The sequence below is a fragment of the Dromiciops gliroides genome, chromosome 6 (assembly GCF_019393635.1).
Source record: "Dromiciops gliroides isolate mDroGli1 chromosome 6, mDroGli1.pri, whole genome shotgun sequence".
NCBI lineage: Eukaryota > Metazoa > Chordata > Mammalia > Microbiotheria > Microbiotheriidae > Dromiciops > Dromiciops gliroides.
Window position 1 is genome coordinate 184557659 of NC_057866.1, and position 21785 is coordinate 184579443.

General features: G+C 35.6%; 1 protein-coding gene across 2 annotated transcripts in view; it reads left to right on the forward strand.

The window, feature by feature from the left end:
* Positions 1 to 21785, forward strand: part of TLL1 (tolloid like 1) — a 277598-nt gene that overhangs the window by 189786 nt on the left and 66027 nt on the right. For both annotated transcript variants that reach the window (XM_043971079.1, XM_043971080.1), the window contains 6 exons: positions 901 to 1017; positions 4666 to 4811; positions 13946 to 14141; positions 16050 to 16175; positions 16742 to 16902; positions 20911 to 21091. In XM_043971079.1, the coding sequence (XP_043827014.1) occupies positions 901 to 1017; positions 4666 to 4811; positions 13946 to 14141; positions 16050 to 16175; positions 16742 to 16902; positions 20911 to 21091 (927 nt within the window). The remainder of the gene's footprint in view (positions 1 to 900; positions 1018 to 4665; positions 4812 to 13945; positions 14142 to 16049; positions 16176 to 16741; positions 16903 to 20910; positions 21092 to 21785) is intronic.

Below are 21785 nucleotides of genomic sequence, written 5' to 3' on the forward strand. Positions count from 1 at the left end.
CACTACTTGAACGTACATCTTCCTGACTCTCAGGTTAGCAGTCTACCTACTATGTTCCTTAGTTGCTTTGAATAATTTTCTGCACAACTGAGTTTTGTATAACACTGACACATGAAAGTGACACCAGCTTTGGGGGAAAACAACAGAGAATCAAAGAAGTAGTTTGGTTTAAAAAAAAAGAAGAAACAACAAATCATTTAATAATAAAAAAGGACAGGGGCGGCTAGGTGGCGCAGTGGATAGAGCACCGGCCCTGGAGTCAAGAGTACCTGAGTTCAAATCCGGCCTCAGACACTTAACACTTACTAGCTGTGTGACCCTGGGCAAGTTACTTAACCCCAATTGCCTCACTAAAAACAAACAAACAAAAAAAAAGGACAGAACTGAATATTGAATGGTAAGGCAAATCAGGGTGAGAAAAAACATCATCCTGAGAGTAAAGTGATTACCTGCAAAAAGTAAGTGACTTTTTTGCAAACAGGTTATTAGACTCTCAGGGAACCTAGCAATTACCTACCAAGGAAATAATTTGCCATTCTTCTCTCTCCCTTTCCTGCCTCCTCATCTCCCAAACACACCAGTAATAAGATGTTTTTCTTGACTTCTCTTGGTAAAATCTGGCTTGTCTTTAAAGGAAAATAAAATTCAAAAAAGTGATTTTTGTATTGATTAAATTTTTGGCATATGGCAACAACATGTGTTTAAACCTTTGAGTGATATTAAAAAATGATGTGCCTTTACAATATATGAATTATTTTTCCCTATTCATAACCATCAGAATCATAGATATGATTAGAGATGGTGTATCAATTTAGGGAGTGAAGTATGATTACAAAAAGTTGAAGCCTCTTAGAGCAGAAGACTACATTCAACAATCCCGTTGACTTTTGTTTCTTTTAGGCAGATTCTGTGGTGACAAATTGCCTGAAGTCCTAACATCTACTGACAGCAGGATGTGGATTGAGTTCCGAAGCAGCAGTAATTGGGTAGGAAAAGGTTTTGCAGCTGTTTATGAAGGCAAGTCACACTGAGTCTTAGAGATGACTTCATCCTCTGCATGAACCTGTTAACAAGAAATGTCTTTTTTTTTTGCCCATTGTGTTTTCAAAGCATCCATTACTATCATTTGAAATCAAGAAGTTTTCTAGAGCCAGGTTAACATAAAGGCATGACCATACAAAAGACTCAAAAAATTTATATCATAAGAATGAAGAAATGCAAGGATTCCTGTTGCTAATATCCATGACCTTATAAATGAATATGAATCAGTCTGGACATTTTCCCCAAATGACATAGCACTTCTGAAATGGCATTTATTTTAGTTTTCACACATTAGAATTCCTCTACAATGTTAGCAAAATATAAGGAAATTGCTATTTTCCTTTAGTCTTGTTTGGTTGAGCTGCTTGCTGATTCCTCTAGTGAGACCTTCTGTTTCTTGTAGGAAATGCTTGGGGTGGTGGGAGTAGTGGAGAGGGAGAGAATTTTGGACTTGTCTTGAGGATGCTTTGTTTAAATAATGGAAATGCTTTGTTCTATATTTTTTTGAAACAATAAACTGGTACTACATTTCCTGGCTTTGAAAAACAGTCTTTCTTTTGCCAAGGGAAGAATAAATACCTTCCTTTTCTATTTAAAATGAATCTGGTTCTGCTTTTGCTAGCACAGTAGTTTAGGTAATTCAGAAGAGAGTTAGCATACTTCTTTTTTCCCTTAAAAGTTTTATGTAAGCAGAGGCCCTTTTGTTTTAAAGATTAGCTGTTGAGCAGTGAATTTCTTGGTTATAGTCTACAGATGTTTATCAAATGACCATAAGTTTCTTGCCAGAGACTCAGTTTTTGCTATAAAGATTACATCTGCCCTGTTACTTGGGGTCAATACAGGACAAAGGAGAGTTCACAGATTACCAAAAAAAATTCTTGGACAATAAATTAATAAAATATCCTTTTTTTTTCATCCAACCTCTTTCTCCTATCACAGATATAGTTTAAAAATGTTAAAGAGAGTGGTTGCTAGAGAGTCAGTGTGGTGTGATGGGTAGAGACTCAGTTGGTTTTAGGGTCTAGAGATTTGGATTTAAATCCTGCCTCTGATCCCTAACTGGTCTTGTGACCCTGGGCAGGTCTCTTAACCTCTCAGCCCCCCAGGCAATTCTGTAATATTATAAATTGCAGAAGAATTGCAGATATTCATTGGTTTAGGGAGCTTCTTTTTTGAGTTACATACAACAGTGCTGCCAAAATCAAAGAGAAACGGGTCCCTTGCTGGCAGCATATTAACGTTGAAAACAACAAATTAACATTTTTGTTGTATTTTTATTTGTTTTGTTAAATCCCAATTACATCTTAATCTGGTTCCTGCCAACCTTGGGAGTTTTGAGGACTGTTTACAGCCCACCAAGGAGAGGAGTTTAACACCTTTGGGTCTGTACCAATGAAATATATGGCTGGGAATATAAAGATATATCCATAATAGTCCCTATCCTCAAGGAACATGCATTCTATTGAGAGAAACTGCATGGACACATCTAAGTACATACAAAATGTATATGTGTACACACATGCATATATATGTGTATATGTATATATGCATATATATGGATGTGTGTGAATATATAAATATATATCTTATTTGAATCTTATATAAAATGACTAATATGGAAATGTTTTACATAATTGCATACGTATAATCTAGATCTGATTGCTTACTACTTCAGAGAAGGGAGAGGGAATGGAGTAGTAGAATTTGGAATTCAGAGCTTTTACACACATAGATACACACATGTGTATATGCATATATATATATATGCATGTTTGTACATGCCTACACACACACATAACTTTTCACTCACATCCATTTCCACACTCGCCAAAGGTTATTTTTTTAGGTAGAACCAATAACATCTGAGGGATCAAGAAATGCTTCATACAAGATGGAGAACTTTAGTTTAACCTTGAAAGAAGCTAGTGGTTCTAAAAGAGAGAGGTGAGGAACAAAGGCATTCCAGGTGTTGGGAATAGTCTATACAAAGGCAGAGAGAAGAGAAATGGGAGGTCATGTATGAAGAGCAGAAAGACCAATCTGGCTAAAATGAAGAGTGCATGAAGGGAAGTAGCAGATAATAAACTTGGAAGAATAGGTTGGGCCAGTTTATGAAGGGCTAAATATTTATGGCACTGTTAGTTGCCTATCTATATTATTGTAATTTTTAAAAAACCTTTTTTTAAAGTTTTGTATCTTAAATTCTATCCCTCTCTCTCTTAATTTCCCCCCTACCCCCAATGAGGCTGTAAACAGATATAGGTCATACATGTACATTTATTAGTCATTTTGTATAAGAACATTCAAATAAAAGAGTAAAATGAAAGTGAAAAATAGCATGATTCTATCTATATTCAGTCAATAACAGTTCTTTATCTGGAGGTGGATAGTATACTTCATCATTAGTCCTTTGGGAATGTAATGGATTATTGTATTGCTGAGAATAGCTAAATCATTCACAGTTCTTCATCTTACAATATTGCTGTTACTATGTACAACGTTCTCCTGGTTCTTTTCATTTCACTGTATATCAGTTCATGTAAGTCTTTCCAGGTTTTTTTCCCCCTGAAATCATCCTGTTTCTCATTTCTTACAGCATGATCATATTCCATTACAATCATATACCATAGCTTGTTTAGCCATTCCCCAACTGATAGGCATCATTTTGATTTCCAATTCTTAGCCACCCCAGAAAAGCTGCTATAAATATTTTTGTACAAATAGGTCCATTTCCCCTTTTTTTGGATGTCTTTGGAAATCAGTGGTATTGCTGGATCAAAGGGTAGCACAGTGTTATAGCCCTTTGTGCATAGTTGGAAATTGCTCTTCAGAGTAGTTGGATTGGTTCACAATTTCACCAATAGTGGAATAGTGTCCAGTTTTCCCAACATCCAACATTTTCTTTTTTTGTTATAGTAGCCATTCTGATAGGTACCTTAGACTTATTTTAATTTGCATTTCTCTGATCAGTAGTGATTTAGAGCATTTTCATATAACTCTAGATTGCTTTTATTTGTTTGTCTGAAAACTGTCTGTGTCCTTTGACCATTTATGAATTGGGGAATGACTTCTGTTTTTTAAAATTTGACTCAGTTCCCTACATATTTGAGAAATGAGTCCTTTATCAGAGATACTTGTTAGAAAATTCTTTCCCAGTTTTCTGCTTTCCTTATAATTTTGGTTGCATTGGTCTTATTTGTGCAAAAGCTTTTAAATTTTATATAATCAAATTATCTATTTTTCATTTTGTAATGTGCTCCAGATATGTTTTTGGTGATAAATTCTTCCCTTGTCCATAAATTTAACAGATAAATTAATCCACACTCTCTTACTTTGCTTATTGTATCACCCTTTATGTGTAAATCATGTATCAATTTTTATTTTATTTTCATATACGGTGTGAGATATTGGTCTATACCTAGTTTCTGCCCAGCAGTTTTTTGTCAAATAATGAATTTTTGTCCCAAAAGCTTGGATATTTTGGTTTATCAAGCACTAGATTCATTATTATAATTTGATATATGCTCTTCTCCAGGAACTTTTCCAAAATACTACTTTAGACATACATGAAAATGAATTTTCAGCATTAAACATTACTAAGGTTGGATTCTTTGCTTTTATCAGCAATCTGCGGTGGTGAGATCCATAAAAATGAAGGCCAGATCCAATCTCCTAATTATCCTGATGACTACAGACCCATGAAAGAATGTGTGTGGAAAATAATAGCTTCAGAGAACTACAATGTTGGGTTAACCTTTCAGGCATTTGAGGTAAAGGCTTTTATTTGATCTTAGCAACCCGCCTATTCAGAACACAACTACTGCATTTAAGAGCACCCTTATTAAATCAGGGAAGAAGTACTAGGACTTATCCATTAAACCAGTGAAAAAGTAAAGAATTGTCTATAAAATGTAACATTGAGAGTTGAAAGGTGTGTTTTTCTCTTCCTGTTGCAGAATTCTTGAAGAAGATTAAAGTGAGTTTATTTTATGTGTTGCTTGAATAGGAATGTTTTAAGAACTGACAATTGTTTCCCTTGACAAATGCATAATCCTGTTCCACAAGGCCGTATTGAGGACACCACTAAATAATTATGCTTATTTTTTCCCGAAAACCTGTTATGAGAACGAAGAAACTATCTGCTGTTGAATCTTTAAAATAATATTTCTTTATTGTTTGAGATTAAAGAAGAATGGTTTTAAAGGTAGAAAATGGGGATTTTATTGGTCTAGTGTCCGCCATCATCATCATAGTCATCATCAAAAAGTGTTTGTCTTCTCAGGAAATAATTGACAATAGTCTTTTGAGTCATAACAAACCAGTATGAAAAGAGGGTGGGTCATAGGTTCAGTTCCAGGGCCAGAAAGCCAATGAATAAGCATTTTCCAGTGAGGGGGACAGACCTGGGCCAAATATCTGTTAGGAGATCAAGGTGGTGTCTTGGGACTCCAGGAGTACAAGATATAGTCTGTCAAGTAAGTGAACCAAGAGGGTAGATCAGCAATTACCTAGTCAACAAGCATTTATTAAGTGCTTACTGTGTGCAAGGCACTGTAATAGAAATACAATGAGAATAGAAATACAAGCAGAGAGACAGTCTTTTCCCTCAAGAAGATTGCATTCTAATGGGAGAAGACAACGCATATATTGCATATGTCCGGTTCCCAATTCCAACCATTTAACGAAGATTTAAATAAGATGCTAGGTATTTTTAAGGTAGAACATAGCATTTTATTTAAATCTTCTTTAATCGGTTGGAATTGAGAACCAGACATGTACAAAATCTCCAAAAATAGATCCTGAGGCACTTTCTGCTTAGGGCAGCAGCCGTGGAATAGGTATATAAACCAGCTGTCTTCTCTGTACTGCAGCAGCTAAGTCCGCTTCCTACATGGCTAGCTGCGCCAGCTCTTCCCTCCCTTTTGTTAACACCAGCCAGACCCCCTTGTAGAGAGCTGGGATTGGGGGAGTGTTGGGGTGGGGGAGGGAGTGGTATGGTAGAGAAATGAGATTGCAGTGCAGCCTCTAGAGGCAGGAGCATATGATTGGCCTGAGCCTCCTCCTGAAATTTGAGGTTTTGGAAGAAACCAGCCAACCAGAGGGAGAGGCCACAGGGGCAGAGGGTACAGAGGACACTTTGAGAAGTAGTCTAGGGGTAGCATGAGCTTTCAGGATGAAGAGGTTTATATGGAAGCCTGGACAAAATACTGTGGAGATGAGTCAGCAGTACAGTTTGGACAGGAATAAAGCCGATTAAGAACCCTGTGTTAAATGTCTGCTATGTGCCAGGCACTGTGCAAGGCAGTAGAGATACTATTGGATAAAACAGAGAATGAAATTATCCATATACATAATGAGTTCACATTGTAATGGGGGGAGACATAGATAAGTATATATAGTGTCTATAGAACATATCAAACTGCAGTATATACAGAAAGTATATACTACCAGCTACCAGCTAAAGTCCTTACTTTTATAGGAATCCTTCCCCAAACATTCTTTTTTTTTTTTTTTTTTTTTGGTGAGGCAGTTGGGGTTAAGTGACTTGCCCAGGGTCACACAGCTAGTAATTGTTAAGTGTCTGAGGCCGGATTTGAACTCAGGTCCTCCTGAATTCAGGGCTGGTGCTCTGTTCACTGCACCACCTAGCTGCCCCCCAACCATTCTTTTTTTTTTTTTTTTAGTGAAGCAATTGGGGTTAAGTGACTTGCCCAGGGTCACACAGCTAGTAAGTGTTAAGTGTCTGAGGCCAGATTTGAACTCAGGTACTCCTGACTCCAGGGCTGGTGCTCTATCCACTGTGCCATCTAGCTGCCCTCTCCCCCAACCATTCTTAATGCTAGGGCCTTCCTTCTGTTAATTACTTCCTATTTCTCTGTATATAGCTTGCTTTGTATATATGCTTGCATGTTGTCTCCCTTATTAGAGTGTAAACTCCTCTAGTCCCTGCTCTGCACTAAGTGCCCTGGGAACTTAGCATAGTGCCTAGAACACAGTAGGTCCTCAAAAAGTATTGATTAGGGGCAGCTAGGTGGCGCAGTGGATAGAGCACCAGCCCTGGAGTCAGGAGTACCTGAGTTCAAATCCGGCCTCAGATATTTGATACTTACTAGCTGTGTGACTCTGGGCAAGTCACTTAATCCCAATTGCCTCACCAAAAAAAAAAAAAGTATTGATTAGGGGCAGTTATCTTTGCCAAGAAAACACCAAATGGGATCATGAAAAGTTAGGCATGATTGAAGATGACTGAACAACAGCAACAAAATTCTATGAGAGATAAGTGTTAAAAATGTCAATTTTGTTTTCTTTTTAATATCTTCTTCCTATTCTAAGCCTTGTAGTCCCCTATTAAAAAAAATTGACAAAATGCCTCCTTCACAAAACTTTTCCAGTTTGGTGAATAACTGGAAGATTCTTTTACCCTGTCTATACATGTTTATTGTTCCCAAACATTATCTACAGAATCTCTGATTCTGAGATTTGGAAGAAACATTGAATACCATCTATTTTAACCAATCCAAATTAAAAATTCTCTCTAAAAGTACCCTTCAGGTGGTCATCCAGCCTTTGCTTGAATATCACTAGTCACAGGGAACCAATTACCTTCCATCCTTTTTGTAACTATTTCCCACTTTTGTGTTGATCAAATTGTTTAGGGGTTTTTCTTTTTATAAAGTTGAAAGCTCCTGCTTTCCAATTTTTATCTATCACTATTAGCTTTCCTTTGAGGACCAAGAAGAGTACATTTAACCCCTTTTGTAATTTTTCAAATTCTCTCAGTCTCATAGCCTCTCTGTCTCTCTCTGTCTTTGTCTTTCTCCCAACTTCCCCTGTCCCTCCCATCCTTTCTTCTTCCTTTCTTCCCTCCATGCACACACAGTAGTTAAATACACTTTTTTGCAGGTAGTGCCCTATCAGTTAGGAGGATCAGAAAAAGCTTTGAGCCCAAGACAGTGACAGAGTTACATTACACAGAAGCAGAGGAACATAATGAGGTTAGAAGTAGAGAACTAATGTATCGCATCACAGACCCACACCCCCACCACCAAAGTATAAGCTTCTTGTGGACAGGGAACTGTTTTTTTCATTTTATTCTTCTATTCCCAGGACCTAGCAAAATACCTTGCACACAGAAGGTACCCTGGATTGGCTCTCATTTTTCCTCAACTTTGCCTTGACTTTCTGATTTCTGGAACTTTGATCTACACCTTAATTACAGACCAGAGACTTCCTAATTTCTGATTTGACCCAGATTTTTTTCCTACCTCTGTTTTGTCTCCAGCCTACCTTTCCAACCTCAATACACACCATTCCTTCTACACGCTGCATTCTTGCCAGATTGGTCTTCTCTCAATTCCTCTCTTATGATAAGACATCTACCATCTTCATGCCTTTCTGCTGGTTGTCCTCTATGCCTTCTCTGCCTCTGACTAATCAAGTCCTTCTCCTTATGTATGGTCTAACTCAGTCACTATCTAATGAGCAAAGCCTTTTCTGATCCTCTTAATTGCTAGAGCCCTCCCCCACCCACCCCCAAAATACTGTATTTAACTACTTTGTGTGTAGGTATGTATTTATTAACTTTATGCATAATACATATTGATTAATCAATACTTTTTTTCAGGGCAATTAGGGTTAAGTAACTTGCCCAGGGTCATACAGCTCATAAATGTCAAAAGTCTGAGGCCAGATTTTAACTCAGGTTCTCCTGAATCCAGGGCTGGTGCTTTATCCACTGCCCCACCTAACTGCCCCATCAATGTCAATTAAACTTAGTTTTTTTGCCATGATTCTATGCATAATTGCTTGATAACAATGTGCACAAGTATTATTTACATTTATAATTTGCAAAGTTATTAGTATAACCTTGCTTAAAATTTAGTGAATTTGTTCTTTATTTAAAATATGTTATGTCAATAGACTTATTTAAAAAAGAATAGACACTACACCCCCTAATTTGAAAAATGCTGAGAGGGAGGACACTGTAGAAGACAGTTAGCCAGCCTCAGATTTAGGAAGATCTGAGTTCAAGTCCTAACTGTGACATATTCTGTATGACCTTAACCTTTCAGCATCCTAGGCACTTCTATTAAATTTAGACCAATTTTCAGTATGTATTTGCATAGGGAGTGTTCACACCAGGAGTTCATATCATAGGTGAAGTTTTATCAATAGTTTTGGACCAAATAAAACAAAAGGAAGAAAAAAAGGAAGAAAAAGGAAATTTAAAAAATTGTATCACTACTTATTTAGGAAAAAAAACAACTTTCAGCACTTAAAGCAGAAGGGAAAGCTTGGGAGACAGGAAATGTTTATAGCAGTGACTTCAAAGAAATGTAAATAAAGCAAAAAAGTGAAATAAACACAGGGATTACATATGTTTGAATTGGAATTCCTTCTATTTATACACATGTTAATTCAAGTGTGTTTAAGTCTGTTCTACTTTTTAACATTCCTATGCATTCTCCTTTTTGAAATGTTCTGCTTATAATTATAAGAAGCATCTGATAGCCTTAACTGTCATTACTGTGGTAAAGCATCCTAGACATCCCAGACCTAGGCACAAAGACTTTTATCCTGTAATGCTTAGCCTATTGCCTAATTAGAAGCAGTTCTTTTAAGTCCTTTAAACATTTCCTATTAATTTAAGAATAGTCTTTGTGGAGGACAGGAGTACGTGTGTGTGTGTGTATGTATACGTGTGTATACACATATACACATATACATATATGCTGTATATATTCATTCTGGATGGGTGATGCACTGTAGGGAAGACCAATCACTGGATGGATGAATTATGGTTCTGGCTACACTGCCATTGTTAAAGGTTAACATTTTTTAGTCTAACAAAGGTGTTATGCTTTAATCCTGTGTCATGAATGAAAATGTTGACTGAGCCCAGGTCCTCTGTGTGGAATGGATTGCCCCACTGTCTCTACTTACTGATATATTTTCCTACACGGTCTTCCCTGATCTCTTCTCCTTTCCTCTCTCTTGCTTTTCCCCACCCCAGTAGCTAGTCCTTCTTCCTAAAATGCCTCATTTCATAAGCCGTACTACTTGTTCTCTACATTTGATCATTTTACAATATTATATTTATTTACACGCATCTCATCCTATTAGTTGATTATATGCTTGAAGGTAAGAACTGAATTGATTTCGACTTTGTGTTCCCAGTACTCTGCCCCATGCCTGGCCTATAACAGATGTTTAGAAAACAATACTCAAATAATAACATAGTCAATATATTAAGCAGCGAATACTGGGTGATTTAAAGTTAAGGTAATAGCTGGAATTTGAGGTCTAAAGTTAAAATTGAATGTAGCTTTTCCAAATGTCACTTGTAGTTTTAGGATAAACTTTTGCGAAAATACATTGTACTTCTTTTAGAAGATATTCTATACATATACATATGCATAGATGTACCATCTAGCTTGGTTTGCTCCCTAGATATCACCCCACCTCCAGGTGTGTGTGAGTGTGTGTGTGTGTGTGTGTGTGTGTGTGTGTGTGTTTGGGTATGCATGCTTGTGCACATGTGTGGTTGTAGCACTTATTCAAAAGCTCACATCTCTGCTAGCTAACACTATTTCATCCTATAACCGGAGTATTGCTCCAGAAGACTGCTGGTTCTTCTCTTCAGAATACATCTGCATATATTCATAATATAAGGTCTGTACATAGTACTAAGAATCATTTGGTGTCTACTGTAATTTATTGTAAAGTAGCTATCTGTCAAATGACAGGTGAAATAGGGCTTGATTGAAAGCATAGCATGAAGTAGTAGGAGAAGCACAGTGGACTTAGTATACGGATGTGAATCTGGGTTTGTATGTTAACTATTTGTTCAGAGACTGACAGAGATTTTCCAAAGGTGTTTTCTTTCAGGATTATACCAAATACTGGATAAACTCGAGAGGACTGCTGCTTTACAGATCATTAACTATTTGAGAGTCTGAATATCAGGAGCCTGGAAGGAAGGACTTAAATGTCAAGGGCTAAAATTTATTGACAATGGAAAATCAATCAGATGTGAAATTAAGGCACCTCTGAATTTTTTATTTTGATTTACACATACTTTTCTGGGAATGGGTTAATTCTTTGAAGCAACATACACCTGTACAATTAATTTAAAACCTTAGGAGAAGGCAATATTAGTCATTTTGGCCTGTTATTTTTGTCCTTGGTTTCTCTAGGTTTGGGTTTGATCTTTTGGTTTCATTTACTGATTCATTCTTTCAAATCATTCAGCAAACAGTTTTCAAGTAGCTTCTTATATTCAAAGTTTTTGACTTCCCACTGAAATTGAAGATCCAGTCCCTATCCCTAGCAATGTCTTAGAAAAGTTAAGGACTTAATAAATCCAAGTTATTATTGATATGATCTGTCACACCAAAGGCTGCACAACTAGCAAAGAGCAGAGTGGAGACTTGAACCCAGTTTATTTTTTCCCTAAGTATCAAACCTTTATATTATTATTTATAATTTCAAAGATAAAAACTTGCTTCTTGTTGCTATCTGGTATTTGACAAGGAGAACTCTAACTTGCTTTTCTTCCCAGATGTCATCATACCTCTAGCAGTGTGTGTGTGTGTGTGTGTGTGTGTGCGCACGCTTGTAGCACTTAATAAACATCTCTGATCTCTGCCAGCTAACACCATTTCTTCTTGCAGTCCAAGTGTTATTTTGGTAGAATGCTGGATCCTCTCTTCAGAATTCAAGATGGTGGTTCCTATCCACATGGCATCTAGGCATGCAGATACCCTTCATCCAATGATCTTTGACTTAAATCAGATTTATCCAACAGGTTTTTAGCTTGTTGCTTCTACAGTAAGGCTTTCCCCTCCTTTTCAGAGCACATGAATAGCTAGCACTAAATCAGCATTTCTATAATTTTTCCCTAACAATGCTGCCTTCTAAGCTAGCCCCTTGGCAAGCAGCTGCATTCTTTGGCAGAAATTTTGCTCAACTGGCTGCATTTTTTGTATTTTATGAACATTTTAAAGCATATTAACACGTAGGGGCTTAGTGGTCTTAAAAAATCATATTAGAAGTTTCCCCACAATATCTCTTTTCTGAAGACACTGTAGACATTCCTATTCTTTTCACTATTATTTTGAATGTATTATTGTCAATTTTGTAAAGGGGCATATGTAAAGTATTTTATAGTGAAAATGGTAAACATCGTCTCATGCTGCAGAGATGGCTGGTGATGCAGTGGATAGAGCCCTGGGTCTGGAGTCAGGAAGACCTGAGTTCAAATCCAGCCTTAGACTCTTACTAGCTGCATAACTTTGGGCAAGTCACCTAACTTCTGTATCAGTTTCTTCAACTATAAAATCAGTAGAATAATAATACCTACCTTGGAGAGTTATTGTTAGGATCAAATGTGATATTAATATTTCTAAAAAAGGGCTCAGCACAGTGCCTGACACATGGTGGGCACTATATAAATGTTTTTTCTCTTTCCCACCCTCTCATAGTCTGGGATCAATGATATGCCTTATAATTTCCAGATTTAGTTTTATAAAAACATGTTGAATCTATTGAAATTATTGAGCTATTTACATTTTCTTTCTCTTTCTATGGGGGGGGGGGAGAAAGTAGAGTGTATTTTTAAAAGTTCAACATTTAATCAAATAATAATTCCCAGTTCAAATTTTGTTGCTGTTGAACATAGCCAAAATTTGTCACCAAGAGGAGGGGTAAGAAGTGGGGAATTAAGACCATTAAACACACACACACACACACACACACACACACACACACACACACACAGAACTTCTAAAGTTCTATAAAACTTCATAGTCTAAGAATCTGACCTGATATTTGCATTTTCTCCTATAAAGAAAATCAATCAAGTTTCCCTGACCTGAAAGAAAAATAAATAAATGAAATTAGTCTAAATTGAAGCCTTATTAACATTAACATTATGGTGGTCATATAATACACTAGTTCAATTATAACCAAGCCAATTAACAGCAAAGTATTTCATAGACTTAAGAGGGGTGTAATTCCATATTATCAGACTTTCCTTCTAGAAGTAGGTAGATTGCATAAAACACCACTGGTTCGGTATTTTGTTTCCCACATTTTCTGAAACAGAAGAATGGCTTTGTTAAAGAAATACAACCAATCATTATAACACCATTTTATAGCCAATATTTTAAGAAGTTATTTGGGGCTTTGGGCATTTTCACCAGTTTTGAAGTAAATTGAAAAGCATGGCTTCATCAATTTCAGTGCTTTTCCTATATAAAGTAAAAAAGAAAGAAAAGAATATTCACTTTCATATGAGAATCAAGCTATCTATCTATCTATCTATCTATCCTTTTATTTTCTGTATAAAGACTATTGAGACCTGCTCATCCCTTAGATTTGCTCATCTATGGAAGATAAGCAATAAGTGGATAAGAGATCATTTTTTCTGTTTATAAAGTAGAAAGGAATTTTGAATATCCATAAATTCTTTCAGTCATACATACTCCTTATTGATACTGTAAGCAGGATGAAGTAAAATTATACACATATTCACATATATGGCTATACATAATTTATCATATACACATATACCCCACCCCATCCCCATATATATACACACACATATACACACATCCATTTATATATACACACATACACACACATCCATTTATATATATATACACATATATACACATACATATATGACTATGCACATACTATATGACTGACATATATGACTATACATAATTTGTCATACACACATACATCTCTCTCTATATGACCATGTGCATAATATATACTTATGTTACTGTGCCACTCAGAATTATCTGTGCATCATCATTTTCATAGAAATTCTATTCTTTAGGAATGCTCCATACACTTATCAGAAAAAAAAAGACAGCACCAACTTTCCCTGTTGCAGATTGAAAGACATGACAGCTGTGCCTATGATTACCTGGAAATTCGAGATGGATCCAGTGAAAATAGTCCTTTGATTGGCCATTTTTGTGGTTATGATAAACCGGAAGATATCAGGTCGACTTCGAATACACTGTGGATGAAGTTTGTTTCAGATGGAACTGTTAACAAAGCTGGGTTTGCTGCTAACTTTTTTAAAGGTACACATCAAAACTATTTCTAATTGGGGCAAATTTTTTTCTTTTTCTTTTTCTCCCCCACCCCCCCAAACTAGGAATGGTGATTTGATACATCAATTAAGGAGCAGTTAGATTACTGAATGGGCAGTATTTTTGAGTATTCAAAATGGTTGAGATGGAATACATTAGTGAAATGGCGGCATTTGTTCTTTTTCTTTTGAGAAATTTAAAGAAATTTAAGAAGAGGGGCATCTACTGACCCCTTTGTCATTCTCTGTGTTTCTAGGCAAGGCCTTATCTTCAACCACTTTAGGGAGATGAGTGTCTTACTGCAGTATCTAAAGCACAAAGACTTTTAGTAGAACATATTAGCACATAAAAGCCCTATTATTTGTGGGAAAAATTAACTCAAGAGTTTACTTTTAATTATATAGCTAAATGTCAGTTTATTTCCACAATCTGCAGCTTTCTTATTTTTATGCTTTGAAAAGTTTCATTATTTTTATCCTGGATGAATCAGAATGATAGATTTCCTTTCTCTAATGTAAGTTGACATGCACATTTATTTTATGTTTTGAATACCCTACATTTATTATTTTAAAACTCCCCCATAGGAAAACGAGCCAAAATTTCTACCCCAAAACTAAAATGGAAAATGTTTTATTTGGCAATTTTACTCTTAGATGTAGACTGCCTTTTTAAAGAATAGAACATTTTTTTACTTCTCAAGAGCAAAAATTGAGTATTTCTTTGTTTGATGGTTTTTTGGGTTTTTTTTGTGGGGCACTGAGGGTTAAGTGGCTTGCCCAGGGTCATTCAGCTAGGCATTGTCAAGTGTCTGAGGTCGTATTTGAACACAGGTCCTTCTGGATCCAAGGCCAATGCTTTGTCCACTGCGCCACCTAGCAACCTCTAAGTGTTTCTTTAATAGACATCAGAGTTTAATGTATATTCAGAGTAAGGGAAAATTTGATTTATCTCTTCCACTTCACAATACACTGATAGGTGTTAGAAAAGACTTTGAAAATCTTTATTCTTTTCCAAAGGATGATGCTTAAATTTTCCTTATTTGCCATTTTCAATACTGTTTTTTTCTTTTATATGTATACTGTTATATACTCCTTCCTATGGAAGCTCCCTTAGTAAGTACCACTTCAGGAGAAAAAAGGAATTGTTGCCAGTGTTTTCTGGAATATGTTACATATTCAACTAATATAGAAAGATTTAAACTGAGTTTTAAATAGAATAGATTAGTTTGAGTGGATTTTAGTTAGCCTAACTACTGAAAATTGCTTTCACAACACCAATATTCTAAATATTCCTATATAATTCACATTCAGAAATACCATAGTCTGTAAGGTTTTCTGTTTTCTGTTGGTGTTTATTGTTCTTTTTTAGTATCAATCAGCTCAAATCCTAGGATTTGGGCAATTCCATTAATCTGGTGTTTTTGAGTATGAATTCAGGACAACGGATTCATTCTGTGGGAGATAAAGTGCCCTTTAAGTGACCCTGTTATGGATTTTCACTCATTCTCTTAGTACTTATGCAACATTTAGTTTCCTGACACCTAAATTCCTATAGGCCATGCACCAAGAGATTATGAAGCAGGGCTGCAGCTGTCAGTTGTTTTGGATGCAAGAGTTGATTTTCCAAAGTCTAGCTTTAAAATGAATCCCTTTAATTCCATAGAATATATTTTAATACTGTAATATGAATTATATTATATATTACATTATGTAGTATATCTCATACATATCTAAAATATATGATGTTTATTTTACATATGTGTATATTTATACACACATATATGGGTATATATGTATATGCACACATTTTTTAAAAAACATCTATTCACTTATTAAGACAAACTCAACAGAAATGAGAGCAATCATGATAGGTTCTTTTATTATTCTCCCTTGTCCATAGAGGAAGATGAATGTGCAAAACCTGACAACGGAGGATGTGAACAGCGATGTGTAAACACGTTGGGAAGTTATCAGTGTGCTTGTGAACCTGGCTATGAGCTTGGGCCTGACAAAAGGAGTTGTGAAGGTATGTGCTTATTTCCAAAATAAATAAATAAAAACTCACATTGTATCAAAATCACATGTTGTATAATTTGCCAGATATGTAGTAGTAAGGAATAATTTTTACCCAAACTAGTCTGAATTTCACTAGAATACTTATAAATTAGCCCTGGATTCCATATCATGGGATAGCCTTATAAATTATAAATCTTTGGTATTATAGAGTCTATACTTCCTATCATGGTATTTATGATGGAACCATTTTGTACCACGTTGTTGTGGGCCAGCACACTTGTGGAACTGGGAAGACATGAATTAACTCCCCATATTAGCACAATACCAGTCAGGACAATTTCCAAGAGTGGAAGTTCTAATGTACATATGGGACAATTTGGGTTAACTTTACCGCCAGGTGGATTGATGTGAGACTCAAACTTTGACTCTAGTGACACTAAATACTGCCAGTTATTGGGAGCCAGGGTATCCATTTTCAGTGAGGGGATGCAATCAGTATGTTTTGTGAGAGCTCTTATAGGGGTTTCCAGAAGTCTTGATAAAAGGAAAAACCTTGCTATTTTTCTTCTGTTTCAGCTGCTTGTGGAGGACTTCTAACGAAGCTTAATGGCACCATAACCACGCCAGGCTGGCCTAAAGAATACCCTCCCAATAAAAACTGCATTTGGCAGGTGGTGGCTCCAACCCAGTACCGAATTTCTATGAAATTTGAATTTTTTGAATTAGAAGGCAATGAAGTAAGTAAAGATTATATGTCACTTTTCCCATCCCACTTAGTGAATTCCTGAAGATATTTTGAAAAAAAAAATTGGAATCAGGTTTGAGATACATTTGCTGCTATATGGTCTTGGATAGATCACTTAACATCTTAACAACTGAATTTCCTTAATTGTAAAATGAGGGAATTGAAGTATTCTGAGGTCACTTCTGAGGTCTATGATCTTAGGAAAGACCAAAATTATTTGTGCTTAAAATAACGGAAATGGGTAGAGTCTCCTTCTCTGCAGAATATTTCTGTCATTATTTATGGATTTTATTAACATTGGCTGTATTTTAAAAACAGTTTCTGGGTGATTTAAAATTGGCCAGAGGCAGCATTTTTCTCATTATGCTTAATATACAGTTTTGCTTTTGATTTTATTAAATAACTAAGAAATATATATGACCTAGGTCATTTTTCTATGACAAAAATTAACAAAGTTGCATTGGTTTAGTCAGAACAAAAATCTGCGTTTGGGGAAGTTGGTATATTTTTAATTGAGCAGATGTGTGATTTCATTAAGTAAGAAATGTCTTGAAGTGGGAGTGCACATGGTACATGGTTAAGATGTGAAGGTAAAGTTAATGCTTTTTTATGTGTATGTTTCTGTTAATGATAACCTATTTTCCAAAAGGAAACATTCAGTGTTCTATTCACAGTGAATTAATTACTTTTTCTCTCCTTTGAACATAGAGTGTATGTACCTAGGTTCAGAACATAAGCTTTGAGAGCTGGTTGTTTTTGCTTTGTCTTTATCTACCAAGCATTTCATGCAATGTCTGGTACATAGTAAGCACTTACTAAATGCTTGCTGACTGACTGGCAGCATTGAAAAAATAATTCTTTTTGAAAATGGTTGAACCTTTTGTAGCCTTGGAGGTCCAATTGAAATGGCCTAGAAATGAGAAAATTTATATATATATATATATATATATACATTAGCTTTCAACTTGCTCTGAGCATTGAAATAAAAGAAACCAGAGTCCAGAGGAAGGAATTTCTACATTATTTTTCTAAAACCATTTCTTTATTGATTCCTCTAAGAAGGAGTCATATTCAAGCACTTTAATATAGTGGCATTTAGTAAATCTGCTAAATGCATGGGTAGCCTAGGAGAAAGATTGTCACTGAACAGCACCTAAGACTTGTTACTAGTATTTTACAATGTATGATACTGGCTACTTTCCTGTTCTCTTTTTCTCTATTTGTCTACTCCTTCTTTTCTTCTTTTTTCTTCTTTTTTCATTTTTCTTTCCCATTTTCCTTTGTATATGCTTTAGCATCTTGACTCTGGTGATGACTTAATAACAGATTGACAAATGCTTTTTTTCTTAGGGTATCTTAAAGCTCAGTAGCTGGTAAATTTGTAGGATATCCAACTTTAGCAATGGGAAATGTTTTGATATATTGATGTTTTCACAGTAAAAATATATCAGAGTAGTTTATTCTTTTTTTGTGAGAGTAGTTTATTCTTGAAGAATTAATTGTTCCCTCTAGGATGTTAATGGTTCATCAGTGAAAATCTCAACACACCAAACCCTTCAGATTCTGTGCAATTCTTGCCTATAATTCTCTCTGATAATGCAATCAGAGATTTAAAATGGAAGAGGCTGGGCATATATAGCCCAGCCACTCAATTAATAGAAAAGACCTATTTAAGGTCTTCTAAGTACTAGGTGAAATAACTGAGATTCAAACCTGGAACCTCAGAATTCAAATCAAGAATCCTTTTCAGAAACTCATGTTGTCTTCCTCCACAGAAGTGCTATATTATCTCAATTTTTGTGAGAACTCATTGAAAGGAAAAATGAAATGAAATGAAAAAGTATTCCAGTTGCAACAAAATCATTGATATACTCTTTTTTTTGGGGGGGGAGCAACGAGGTTTAAGTGACTTGCCAGGGTCACACAGCTAATTAGTGTCAAGTGTCTGAGGCCAGATTTGAACTCAGGTCCTCCTAAATCCAGGGTACTACCTAGCTGCCCCCCCATTGATATACTCTAAACTTTGGTTTAAAAGTTGTGATTTCCCAACAAATAATGTGATTTGATGAAATCTTCACCCTGAATGACAATTTTTTTCCTGAAATCTATTCATAGTATTGGTAATTGACACTTTGATTCTGTGCATACATTAGTCAAAGGAGCTTAGAAGTTTCAGGGGTAGAAGCACTTAAGATAGAATGTTTTATATAGAAATGAGGCTAGATACTAAAAATTATTATACTATTAGAGTAGTAGTTCTTTCATAAAAAGGTGCTTTGCTAACCTTGTAACACATCCCCGAGTTCCTTAAATTATAATGGAGTTACTGTGTGGAAAGTTGTAACTGGATACTGTGTATTTTCATAGATTCATAACTTGACTATAAAATAAATCTGTCCCAAAGCAAAACTTGGCTTGTACAATTTCAGATGAAAGTTAAAACTTCATAGTTTTGCTTTCTCATTTTCCTTACCCCAAAGAAAAGTAACTACTAAATGATTGCTCTAGTTCATTTTTTTAATTGAAACAAGCTTATTCTGTTCTTAGAAATCTATGCTTTCTTACACATATAGCTTTGCTTGATAGATCTTGCATTCCTTCTTTGTTAAGAAATAAATGTTGTGATACTAAATAGAGAATAGCATTGCTTTTTCTCTAAGGACATTTTGCTTATTAATCACTTGTATTTGCATCACAAGAGTCTGGCTGCAGGGATCAGTTATATGCACTGGTTAAGGGTGTTAATTACACTTTTATATAATAAGGTCATTCATGCTCAGTGTGGAATTCAAAATGTACAGTAAGTAGAGTAATTTTGGTAATGGATCACAATGTCATCTATATGAGACTTAATAAAAACCCCAAAGGTTAACTTGTAATCACTTTACTCCTTCCATCCATGTGAAATTAAGTACTACATATTAAATAAATAGCTGGAGTTTTAATAGAAATCCCTGCCCCCACCTCCTTGAAATACAGGCCCTCTTGTTTGGAGTGTTGCTGAATATGCAGTTAACAGAGGACAACCAGACATTCTGCCAATTAATTTTAAAAAAGCATAAGAAACTAATGTGAATTTCAATTTAAGGATACATTATTATTGGATTTTTTAAAAAATGAGTCTGGGATTTGAACTCAGAGAGAAAATCCTCTTTTTCCTATCTTTCATGCTTGAGACTTTTAAATTGAAAACCACTAAAGATGCTAATTCTTCTTTGGTTCCCTTAAACACTTATAGCTGCTTAAATATTCTTTTTCTCTCTTCACTGTCTTCACTCTTCTCTTTTGACTGTCTTCTACTTTTGATCACTTAGCTAGCATTTATTTACCTGGCATTTATATAGTGCTTTAAGATTTGCAGTGTACTTTTCTCACACACACACACACACACACACACACACACTATCCTCATAGCAATTGTGAGGTAGGTGCTCTTATTCCCCCTGTTTTACAAAAGAGAGAATAGATTTAGAGACATTGAATGACTTTATGACTTGCTTATGGTCAGGCAACCAGTGTGTCTTAGGAAGGATTTAAACCCAGATCTTTCTGACTCCAAGTCCTACATTTTATGAAAAGTCATAGGTTTTCTCAGGCTCAGTTTCCTCAACTGCAAAATGAGGAGGGTGGTGTAGATGGCATCTAAGGTAAGTTTATTTCATCCATGATCCCGTAATCAAAAGGTGATCACTCTTTTCCTTCACTGTTTTCCCCTTCAGCTGTCAGCCTTCCACTCTCTGTGACAAAGATAGGCAGAAAATTTAGCATGTCAAGGACATTTTATGCTGGAAGAGTTGTAAAAGTCTATTCAATTGGGAAAAAAAGAATTTGTTAAACAATTGTTATGTGCTAGGATTTAACTAGGGTATAACTGGAATAAACAGGATGCTGGGAATAGAGAGACAAAAACCCCGAATCCCTAACCTCAAGGGTTTGAAATTCTTCTGTTCTAAAGTACTAGGAAATTGACTGAAATGAGGACTTTTCTCCCCTGCCATAGGTTTGCAAATATGATTATGTGGAGATCCGAAGTGGATTATCCTCAGACTCCAAATTACATGGCAAATTTTGTGGCACAGAAGTACCTGAGGTGATCACTTCCCAGTTCAACAATATGAGGATTGAATTCAAATCTGACAACACCGTTTCTAAGAAAGGTTTCAAAGCTCATTTCTTCTCAGGTATGGAAAGTGAAATGATGGTGGGGTATCAGCAAACCTCTAATTGGATCAGACCAGTTGTCCAGTTGCATGTCTTCTCATCCATTTGGTTTTGAGAAATTTAGTTTTATGTATTTGGCCAGCATGACTTTAGTCTTTAGACTTAGAATTTTGACATATCATTTAAAATTGACTTCTCTGTGTTGGACATTAATTGCTACTAAACACATGGACATCACAAAATATCTACATGATTCTAAATGTGGTTTTATCTTTTTTAAGCTTATATATTTACCAAGTAGCATATCATCACAAGCTTTTATACTTCAATTTAAATTCTCTGTCTCTGTCTCCCCTTTAATTCTCCCTCTTTCCCTTCTTCCCCTCCCTCTCTCTCTATGCACACACACACATATGCATGTATTACATATGAACATAGATATATTAATATATTATATATTAATAGCTATGTTAATCTATAATAGCTAATACTTATATAGCCCTTTAAGATTTGCAGAACACTTTACAAATATTATCTTATTTTGTCCTCACACCAAGCATGGGAGGTTGGTGCTATTTTAATCCAATTTTACAAATGAGGAAACTGAGGCAGATCAATGTTAAATGATTTGCCCAGGAGGAAGCCAGTTTTAGACTCAGGTCTTCCTTACTCCAGGTCCATTGCTTTATATATGGTGCCAACTAGCATAATACA